Here is a 12,079-nt window from a genome sequence, read left to right as displayed (position 1 = left end):
TACTCTTCCAAACTCTCTTTCATATACCTCCTATTTTCTTCAACATTAATTCCTAATATCTTAATCGGTGGACCCACAGGCTAAGGGATTCATTTTTTCCAAACTTCAGAGCATTTACTAAATTGACTTCTTACAGCAACAAATCTTCTCCTAAAAGATGACATATTATTAAATATAAAGATTCTGATACATTAGCTTTCTCATACACTTTAAAGCTGTCTGTTAAGACACCTAAGTTTTGAAAAATACATTTCCTAATTCTCAAACAAGGAATATTGGACTAATTACTCAGTGTATGCCACATTAACTTCTATTTCTCCCTACCCTGACATTAATCAAATCACATAATCTACTTGTACCTGAGTTTCCTCATTTATAAAATAGGGATAATAATGGTTTCTGTATCAAAGAGTTGTATGGTTTCAGTGCTATAATATATATAAAGCACTTAGAAGAGTATCTGGCATGGAAGAACTAACATCTATAGAGTCCTTAAAACGTATGAAGTAGCTGTAATAACGTGAGTCAGACATGATTTGAGTTCAAGCTCTAGGACATGTTTACTTTATGTCTTTAAATAGTCAAAATGTCAGACTGCATACTTAATTTAATCCTCACTCATAAGTGTACTTGCTCTCGGGTTAGAAATAATTCTGCTTAACTGGTTTTTTCACCCACAGCAAATAAAAAGCTGGAAATTAAGGGGTTAAGAGACAGACATATTTAACAACAAAAACCAGAAAAGGCAATGAACTAGAGAGATAAACTACTCAAGGCACCTATTAATAAAACTGAATGTTAGGAAACATTTATTATAGGAATAAACAGGCTACCCCAAGGGATTCTTGAAAACTACTGTTGGTCAATACCTTACGTTCTTAATGATAGTACTAAGTCATCAAAACGTGGTTAAAGTGTTCAATATTCTCTGACTAAAGAGGGAGAAAATTATGTAATACACTTCAAAAAGATTTATAATTAAAATGGCTAAAATATAAAAGTTTTGGTGCTTGAAAGGATTTCAAATTATCTGACTAAAAAATTCACACATGCAAAACAACTTATTTATTCTCCACTGAAGTCAGAAAACTGAAGGAAGGAGCAAAGGGACATATAAATTTTTTGTTATTAAAACATCAAAATAAAAGGCCAAGCTATATTCTACTCGAGACTAGGATCTCAGACAAGAGCTTCCATTTCATGGTATTTAACAAGTTGTTATCCAGTCTCTTTAACTTCCTTCATACAGTGTCACAAAAAAAGTTTACAGTGACACATGTGATAGCCTAGCATTACAAATCTGAATTATTCATGTCAGTTCACAATACACTTCCACCAACATTTTCACATTAGATCTGAATAATCATTAGGTAGTTAAGGCAGAAATAACATCCACCCCCAAAGCTGTTGTGAGGATCAGGTAAAATCTAGCCAACCATTCCTACACAGGGTCTTGTAAATACTGGGTGCTCAATTAACATTAGTGATTTTTCTTCCAGATAAATGGACAAGTAAAAAGGAGAAAAAATAAGAACAAGCTCATAAAACTAACTGTAACTGACCTCCTGTCCTCAATTGTGTGTTCTTTTTTCACCAACACCTTATTAATTCCCTTTTCTTTTTTTTTAAGAGACAAGGTCTTGCTCTGTCAGCCAGGCTGGAACACAGTGGCACAATCATAGCTCACTGCAGCCTTGAACTCCTGGGTTCAAGTAATCCTCCTGCCTCAGCCTCCCAAGTAGTTAGGACTACAAGTGTGCCACCACATCCAGCTAATCTTCCTATTTTTTTTTTTTTTTTGGAGATGGGGTCTCACTATGTTGCCCAGGCTGTCTCAAACGCCTGGCCTCAAACAATCTTCCCACCTAGGCCTCCCAAAATGCTGGGATTACAGGCATGAGCCACCACACCTGGTCAACACCTTATTAATTTCTACAAAGCTTTTACTAGCCCAGTTTCTTCCTGATTCATTTTCAAGAAAATTTCCATACGACAGAAGTATATTAATTCATTCACAATATGAATGCCTTCTACATGTCAAGCACTGTTCTATTACTATAGTTAACAAACCTGACATAGGTCCTGCTCTCAGGAACCAGATACCAAAATCTGTAGATGCTCAAGTCTATATAAAATGTTGTAGTATTTGCATCTTAACCTGTGCACATCCTCCTATATACTTTAAATCTCTAGATTACTTATAATACCTAATACAATGTAAATGCTATGTAAATAGTTGTTATGGTATATTGTTTTTATTTGCAGTTTATATTTTATTTTTATTGTTTTTTTCCCCCTCGAATCTTTCCAATCCATGGTTGGTTGCATCCAGGGATAAGGTTGCATCCTGGTGGATCTGGAACCCAAGGATACGAAGGCCCACTGTATACGTAACTCAGACTTTTCCATTTAATAATAACATACTCTGCCTTACTTACAAAACTGGGGAATGTGGTAGCTAATAAGAAGTTAATAATATGTTAGTAATATGTTAAACAGTAAGATAACTTCTTACGTAAAGGGGAAAATAAAATTTACAAGGTAACAAGGTGTAATGAAAATGGATTTTAAGCACTGGGAATTATGGACAATATAAATGATTTACACTTTAGCTTTCGAAAGGGTTATCATTTCAGTAAGAAGGAGAACACACATAAACAGTAAGTGATCACATGGCAAGATGAATGATACAAGTCATCATCATTAAAAAGTTCAGAGAAAGGAAGGGGTCAACATGGACCAGAGTAATACTTTTCAAAGATTAATATGCTATAAATCAGCTGGGCATGGTGGCCCATGCCTGTAATCCCACACTTTGGGAGGCCAAGGCAGGAGAACGGCTTGAGGTCAGGAGTAGGAGACCAGCCTAAGCAACATAGTGAGACCCCATCTCTACAAAAAAAGAAATCCTACAAATTACCTGATTCAGTAGGTCAGGAGAGAGGACTGAGATTCCAAGATACTGTATGTCTGCATTTCTGACAAGCTCCCTGGTGAAGCCAATGCTGTTTATCTTACTGGTTCATGGACCACACACTTTGAGTAGCAAGGGACTAATGAACATAAGGAAGGTAAAATTCAAACTGTTCTGGGAAACAAGGTAGGTTTCACATGAAAAGTTCAACAGGAAGAAATCAGCTTGATCTTGTCTAGAAACAATGAGACCACTCGACTAGAATGAAGATTCACTCTTCCATTCCACGAAGATGTACCAAGCACTGTCTCTTGCAGGGTATAATAAGAGATACATTGCCAGGTCTATGGAATGGACAACTAAAAGATTACTGAGAAATACCATTTCAACTTACTAGATTGGCAAGAATGGAAATCTAGCTATATTAAAAGTAGAAGAGATATGGAGCAATGAGACTCCTCAAAAATTGCTAGGACAAATGTGAAGTGCTACAATGACTTAGGCAAATAATTTGACATTATGGTAGTTAATAAAGCAACCAGGAGCATACCAAGACATAACAATCAAATTGTGAGATAGATATAGCAATACTCAAGACACGGGAGAATGTATCCTATGACTTAATTCATACTTCATTCTTTTATATTCATATAAACATGTGAAGCTAAACAAATTGTTTAGGAATACTGATGACGCAATACAGAAATCATAAAAACAAAGCTCACAACTATGATTTCACAAAGGGTGAGAAGGGATGGAATGAAGGGATAAAAAAGGGGAGGGGGTTTCAAAGATACTTGTAATGTTCTATTTCTCAAGTTGTATGGCAGATAAATAGATGATTATTTAAATTATATATTACACACACTATTTTACATGTATATTTTGATACATTCTACAGTTCTTTGCTAATGTTATCAATGATCTTTTTAAAAAGTTAATTCAGGGAATTGGTGGTAGCAGATTCTAACAGCAGTGGAGTTTTAAAAAGAATGATAAACTACGAGTATAGACAATTCTTTAACCATTGTCTTCAAGAGGCAAAAAAGTAGGGGTATAAATGGGGGTAAAAGAGACAGAGCTGAGAGTTTTAATATGGGAAAGTCCTGATGACATTTATATACCAAGGGAAAGGAAATATTACAAATATAGAAGAATTGATGAAATAAGACTAAAAGTAATAAAGGAAGGTTTCAAGAATACAAGATGGAAACTGGTCTTGGCCACTATCAATGTGCCAGGAAGAAATGTGATTAAACATTTGGCTAAACAATGGTGAAATTAATCTCCGGGTTCATCCATGTCTACACATGGCTGAGAATGGTCATGAGGGTAGGGACTATGTCTACCTTGCTCACCAATATACCCCAGTATCTAGCAGAGCTAGATCTGGCAGATGGTGGGTAATTCATAAATACTTGTTAAATGAATCAAGAACATATCTGGAGTATACAGAATGAAATTAGACTATACAGAAAATTTTTAAAAACCAGAGTAAGTCTATTAAATTACATTTTATTCAATATATAATGCTGGGAGAGAAATTTCAAACAGAAACATGAACAAAAGCAGGATAGCAAAACTATGCAAGATTTGTTCAAGGAAAAGCCAAATAATCTTATGGGGCTGGAATGTATAATTTCTATAAAGCTTAGAAAGAGAAAATAAACATGAACACAAAAGCAAGAAGTAAGGACAACATTTTGGTGGAGTTGAATTCAACAGAAAGTCACTGAAAACATCTAAGGAAGGAAGATCTGATCTTTCACATTAAATATATGTTTTAATGAAAGTATGAAAAGCAGACTGAAGAGAGATGGCAGAAAAATTCAGGATACCATTAAAATAATCTACATAAGAAGATATCAGGACATGAACTAGTACTAGTACAAAAATATTAATAAAAAGGAATCACATATTCATTCATTTATCCTAATATATGCCAGTTAACAGGGTCACCATTGGGGATACAATAGGCAAAAATGTATAGTCCCTGCCTTGAGTAGCTTACATTCTGGTGGGGAAGACATATAAGAAAACAAACAAGATAGTTTCAGGTTGCGGAAAATGCTATGAAGGAAATACAGGGTAGCGTGATACAGGGTTGAGGAGAAATCAATAATTCTATTTTGGACGTGTTCAATCTGATAGGCCTATGACATATCCAAATAGTGATGTCAAACAGGCAGTTGGGTATTCAAGAGTGGCAGGAAATACGATCTAGGAGTTATCAGAATATAAATAATCCTTAAAGAGAGTCTATTACTATAACTACTGCAAATAACAGCACTAAACTTAAATGTTGGTTTACTATCCCAGACATTGTTCCAATTATTGACACACACTCAGTACATTTAAATCCTCAAAACAACCGAGATGAGAAAATGAAGCACAAAGACTTGTCCAATGTCCAGTCAGCTAATTTTAGGGCTGGGATTCAAACTCAAGCAGTCTGGCTCCAGAGCATGCACTTTTATTTACTTCATTACACTACCTACGTCAAGCAGAGACTGGAAGAAAAGCCAAAACTGAAACCCTGAGGCACTTGAACATTCACAGATGAAGAAAAAAGATGTCAACATAAAAGATGAGTAAGTGGCCTGTGAGACAAGATAGTGACTGACTGGGTCAAATACGAGTAAGAACACTTGGATTCAGGTATGAAAGTGAAAGAAAGGGAGACACCATAAACTATTAAAATTGAAACAGGTACTGGTAATCACTTTGTGGGTGAAGGAATGTAGCTTTGGAGCAAAACAACTTTAGGAAGCGTTGTTAGTTACTGGTGGATGCAGCACACATCTCCTGATTTCCAATTTAGTGCTCTTTCCACAATTCCAAACTATACTGGCAAAGGTGGCATTCAGAATGACTTGAAAACCATTATTAATAAAGGTGAGAGTGGCAAAGACACTGACAGTAATGAGTGTTTACTATGACATAGGTACTGTATTAAACACTTTATATACCTCACAATTTCATTCTCACAACCCTTATAAGGTAACTACTTTATCATTATCCCCATATTGTAAAGGATAATCCTGAGACCTAAAAATTTTAAATAACTTGCCGAAGGTCATGTTTACTGCTTGAATAAGAATCTGAATCTCAGTGGCTCCCACCTGCAATCCCAGCAGTTTGGGAGGCCAAGGTGGGAGGGATGCCTCAGGCCAGAGTTTGAGACCAGCCTGGGCAATATAGCAAGACCCTGTCTCCACAAAAAAGTAAAAAAATTAGCTGCGGTAGTGCATGTCTGTAGTCCCAGCTACCTGGGAGGCTGAGGTAGGAGGATTGCTTGAGTTCCAGAGTTCAAGGTTACAATGAGCTATGATGGGGCCACTACACTCCAGTGTTAGTGACAAAGCAAGACCCTGTGTCTTAAAAAAAATTTTTTTTTAAATAATAAAGAATCTGAATCCAGGTCTGTCTTCAGCATATTCCTGGCCAATTTATGTATTATTGCTTCCCTAAGAGTAACACTGTAAATCAAGACAGAAAAAAAGAAACAAAAGGAGAGTAGAAATTAAGGGAAGAGTTTTTAAAAATTATGTTTGGTCAGACATTGATGTGGAAATATTATGCAAGAGTGGGCAGTTCTTGATTATTCCATGTAAAGAAAAATCAGTCAATAAAATTATAGAGTAACCGGTATTCCTTGTACTTAGCACAGTATCTGACATAGAGAACATACAGTTAAATGTTCCCTACATGACAGAAGAATTTTGCAATGGCATCACCATCTAGTTGCCTAAAATTGTTTAAATGATAGAAAGGCAGATGTCCGCAGAGAGGGAAGGAGACATTATTAAGAATCTATTTTGTTAATACCTACCTGACTGGTGGAGAACAAAAGCAGAGAGGTAGCCATTACTGTGAAGAGATAATTCACTAAGATTTTCAAGAATGTGGAATAAATAACCCCGAAGGCCTTTACCTGCCCTCATTATGACTGATTTTTGTGGTCAGCGGTAAGCTTCTGATTTTCAGTCTGATTTTCCAAGTAGTCTAGTAATCAAAAAGGATACTTTTGCTGGTAGACATGAACATTTCCATCACTGAAAAGGTGTGCCTTCCATAGCAAATTAATAAATTGACATTTAAGTTTATAAATCAATCTCTTATGAACAGGAGTAATCAGCTACTTAGCAGTAATCAATTCCGAGAGAGCTGACAAAAAAATAATAATTTGCAAAGCCATAAAATTGAGAACTAGTCTCTTGACCTTCCTAAGCCCGTTGACTGCTTTCGAAACTTAAAATAATCTGGTCCATCTCCACCTTCGGCACTCTTTTTAATTCAATAATCTCTCCTAAAGCAGCCAGGACACTGTTACCGGTATACTTCTACCCCTGTTCTGTGTTAGACAGTGCTCAGCACTTAGAAGAATATCCTAAGTATTTGGTGAATAACTTACCTCCATCAAATAGATTTATGCCACCTACCTGTTGCCTCTTCAACTCTGGAAACTAAGTAATTCAAAGAGTGGTTTTGTGACATAAGCAAATTTATAACAAATATGTTTATAAGAAATGATTTAAACATTTCCCAAGTGTATAAGTGATACTTTAACATGTGTAATTCAAGTCCAGACACCCACTAAACTTTAGATATCTGCAACCTCTAAAGATATGTTATTTATTCCTGAAAACACACCTGCCTTCAATGAGGCAGGGAAAGCCAGAGTATCAGTAAGGAGAAGAAACATTATTGCATTTTCAAAGTATTATGCAGGCGAACTTAAGCAGATAGGACAAGGCATTCCAAAGTTTATTTCTTGCCATATCTTTCACACTGTGCCAATCACAGATATTAAACACATAATAATCACACTGTACTACGGGTCACCATATAAATTTTTTCATTTAATCCAAAGAACAACTATGACAGAAATACTTCTCATCCCCACTTGACAGATGAGGAAAGTGAGGCCTGGAAAGGCTAACTTGCCTAAGGTCACAAAGATGGTAAGTGGCAGAGCCCAGAAGACTGAATCAGCTCTTAACCACCAGGCTACACTTTTTCATCCAGTTTACTTAAGTCAGTTCAATGGGCTCAACTATACGCTGGATTGGAATTATCAATAGTTTTCACTTAAACATAGCCCCCTGCAATTAAAATTTTTACGTGGATATAAAAATACGTCCTTATTATAAATATGGGGTCTGCACTAATAGAAAATAGCCTAAAAAGAGAGAGATCAAAGCGAGAGAGGATGATTTTAAAGCTAGATCACAGAAATGTGTTTTGCTTAGAAACAACAGAAATAAAATTTCACATCTTTCTAGTTCTGCTTTGCCCCTGCTCTTTCCATTCTCTTATAAAGCGTTTCTTTATATGTCCTAGTTCACAAACCTCGATCACTAGATACATTAAGACCATTCTCTTTGATATTCTTTTATAGAGTTCAGGATGAACACTACAGAAGAGTCTATTCCAGTTATGCGGTTTCAGGTAAGCGCTGAACTACAAGCTCAAAGGAGTGGCTACAAAAGTACATCTCCACTTGGAAAGTTACAAATGTCAGATCCCAGTGGGGAAGCAGTGGAGTTACCCTTACTCTCCCCTTCTCAAACCCCTAAATTAGGGCCCTAAATTTCTCTCGACACCTTCCTCACCTGCTGGTCCCCAAGAAAAATCTGTCTCCAAATCCCCTCTTCTCCTAGGCGTCTCAAAACAAGACCCCAAGAACCTGTCACACACACCTCTAGCCTCGGTCCCCTTCCTCAGCCGCCAACTGTCCCGTCCGAAGACAGAAAAGTTTGTCGCAGCTCCCAAACAAAAAGTGAAGATGATAGAGAAAGGTACTAGGGGAAAACCTTGACTCAATTTCGTCACGCCCAGAAGAGGAAATGCTGGGAAGCACGTCTGGCGGGACCGGGCTGGAAACCGCGCTCCCACGCGGGGCTGCGGAGACAGAACCCCACTCACCAAGCCATCTATCTGCACTTGCTTCACGGCCGAATCTCCAGAGCCGCCTTTGCCTTTGCCTTTCCCTGGCACGCCGCCGGTGGAGCTGGAAGAGGTGGCGGTAGAGCCGGTGCCTTCCTTGCGGGACGCCATCTTTTCGGCCAGACAGGAAGAAAGAGAAGCGTGAGTTACCGGAAGCGGAAGTACAAGTCTTGCGTGACGTCATTCGCATGCCGGCGATCAAGGGATGGAACTGTGAGGAGAGACCAAAGTGACGCCCCGCCTCCCTCTTTTCCAGCCTTACTCCCGCTCCAGGCGGAGTCCTTTGCGCACGCGTACTATGCGTTTTCGGCTCTTGCCCATTGACTGGTGTAAGACTAAAGTAGACTTTTCTTTATGTTGGTTGAATCATTCTCCGCTAGACAAACGGTCATAATAACATTATAGCTCGCATTTCTGTAGCGTCTCTTACGTAAAAATGTTTTTAGTTTTAATTTTTTTAATTCTCATTTCTAATCTTGTAATCTCAAAGGCTGTACTAACTCCCATTATACACACTAGGAAACTGAGACGCGATTTGCTCAATATTCTGTTTATTACTGGCGAGCCGGTATTGCACAAATTGTCTCATGTAATTTTAGATAGCTGTCTCTAGCCACTCCGATTATACAGAAATTAATGAAAACATAGAAACGTTGATCAGAATTACCAAACTAATATCACATTGCCCTTAGTGTCCTGTAGGGATTTAGACGAGTGAAGTACCAAAGAAGTTGTCGTATGCATCCCTGCCGCCTTTCCTGCCACAGGGAAAGGCAAAAGCCGTGTTGAAGGATGACACAGAACATATTTTCTACAATTCCTGCTGACTTAGGGTACATTACTCTGAAATACACATCCCAAGTCTTAAAAAGAATATGTGACAGCCATGAAAAGACATTTTAAATAATCAATTTAAAACATACTCTGCTTCCAAATAACTTTTTTCTAGCCCTTATGTTTGAAATGTTTATTCATTCAATCAATACATACAATACAATTCATTCAGGATTGATGAAGTGGATACACCAATGAAGGGCATATCTTGCCCTGAAGTTTTTGTTGTTTTTGTTATTGGGGGTCTGGAACTATATTTCAACCTGGGAGCAGAAATGGTTACAGGGACAAGTTCCTAACACTACAAAATGGAAAGCTAATTTCCATTGTTTTCAAGTATATGAAAGGTGGCCTTACTAATAACCTATCTAACAGAGGAAAATAAACCATCAACAGAAAGTAAGAGAAATAAACTCACAGCATATAATTGCCCCTTTGAAGAGAAGACTCACAGCACAACTATCCCCTTTGTTTTGTTTGATTAAACACTTGGACTCAACTCCTCTTTAAGCCTAACTTGTTATCTCTAAGAGTTTGTTTCACAGCCTAGAAGAGCCCTAAGCAGACAGCAAGGTGTGAGCTTCCCACCTCAGTTCCTGCCAAAACCACATCCCAAGGACAAATTCACCTCCAGGGGAAAGAGAAAGGAGGAAGCCAGCTCCCTGACATCTCCCAGTGGCTCCTGTTATTCTGCAGCAAAGGAGAAACAAACAATTTTTATCCTTTAAAAACACCAAGCCACTTTTCCTCAGCTGCCGGCATTTGCCACTACCTTCTCTCAGTGCCTTGCCATTTTCTCTTCTTTTCTCTCTTTTTCTCTCTCTCTTTGTTTCTCTCTCTCTCTCTCTCTCTCTCTCTCTCTCTCTCTCTCTCTCTCTCTCTCGGAAAAGTATACAGACTTTTTACTTTTTTATATCTTAAACTTTGTGTGAGAAATCTTTCTCTGCCCATGCCATGAGCTCCCTGTGAGTTCACACCCTAACAACATATATATGAAATAGTTATCAAAATAGACCATATATCCTGAGCCACAGAGAAAGTCTCCACAAATTTAGAAGTATTCAAGGTTGATCATGGTAAAATTGCACTACAAATCAGTAATAGAATGGTACCAAAACGAAAAAAGAAGAAAGAAAATCCTTCATGGGAGAGAACCAGACTGGAGGTTTGTGCCTAACACTTGGTAGCTGGAATGATAAGCATCAGAAAACAGCCAGGCTACTTATAAGCAGTAATAAATTTATTCATTGCTCTAGCCCACCACATACATAACAGAGTTTTGTTTCAAAATTATAGTACCAATATTACCACCTGCAATAAAACTACTAAGTAAAGTTTAAAATTTCTTTGAAATGTTGTCCTTAGAAAAATCCCACTAAGGTTTTACAGCCATATGTGCTAAACACATTTCAATGGGTCCTTTTCATCAGTCATTAGATGGTTCATGTGGGCCCTCTATATAAAATAACCCAGATCCAAGAGTGCAAATGAGAGAGAGAGAGAGAGAGAGAGAGAGAGAGAGAGAGAGAGAGAGAGAGAGAGAGAGAGAGAAGCAATGAAGCAGAATTTGAATTAGGAAATTGGTATGATCACCTTAACTAGAAAGAGCCTGGAAGCAATGACATTTCCTTCATTGGATTCCTGGTTTCCTTCTTAGCTCACTGGCTGCTCCTTTCTTCTCAGTTGCCATTTCTGATTTTATTTTACTTCTCCCCAACCTTTAAATATTGAAGAGCAGCAGAGTTCAGACTTTGAACATCTTTCCCTTATTTCTATTCCATTTCATGGTGATCTCATTCATTCTCATGGCTCTAAATATCATACATACACTGATTATTCCCAAATTTATACTCCCCAAATCTTTCCACTAAACTCCACACCAGAATGTCCACCTGCCTATTCCACATCTCCATCTAAATGTCCAACAGGAATCTCCAACTTAATCTTTCCAAAATGTACCTGCAGATACCATGCCCCCCGCAAAAAATGTTCTTCCAACAGTCTTCCCCCAACCTCATTTGGTGAGAGCTCTATTCTTCTAGTTGGTAAAGCCAAAATCTTGGTCTCATCTTTCATTGCTCTGTGTCCCTCACACCACACCCCAATTCCATAAGAAAATCCTATAGGCTTCATCTTAAAACTGTACCCAGAATACAGACTTCTACCAGGTATGGTGGCTCACACCTGTAACCTTAGCACTTTGGGAGGCCGAGCAAGGCAGGAGGATTGCTTGAGGTTAGGAGTTTGAGACCAGCCTGAATAAGAGCAAGATCTCATCTCTACAAACAATAGAAAAAATTAGCCAGGCATGATGGTGCATGCCTTTAATCCCAGCTACTCACGAGGCTGAGGCAGGAGGATCCCTTGAGCCCAGGAGTTTGA

At 38.0% G+C, this 12,079-nt stretch overlaps 1 protein-coding gene across 1 annotated transcript in view; it reads right to left on the bottom strand.

Annotated features, from left to right (window-relative positions):
* The window catches only part of EIF3H (eukaryotic translation initiation factor 3 subunit H), a 93,953-nt gene extending 84,943 nt beyond the window's left edge, over positions 1-9,010 (bottom strand). Inside the window, exon 1 of the mRNA XM_045561459.1 lies at positions 8,843-9,010. Coding sequence (XP_045417415.1) covers positions 8,843-8,974 — 132 coding nt within the window. The 5' untranslated portion in view covers positions 8,975-9,010. The remainder of the gene's footprint in view (positions 1-8,842) is intronic.
* Between the last annotated feature and the right edge of the window lie 3,069 nt (positions 9,011-12,079).

Source organism: Lemur catta, chromosome 9, assembly GCF_020740605.2.
Source record: "Lemur catta isolate mLemCat1 chromosome 9, mLemCat1.pri, whole genome shotgun sequence".
NCBI lineage: Eukaryota > Metazoa > Chordata > Mammalia > Primates > Lemuridae > Lemur > Lemur catta.
Note: the sequence above shows the minus strand (reverse complement) of the source record. Positions and strands in the feature narration are given on the sequence as shown.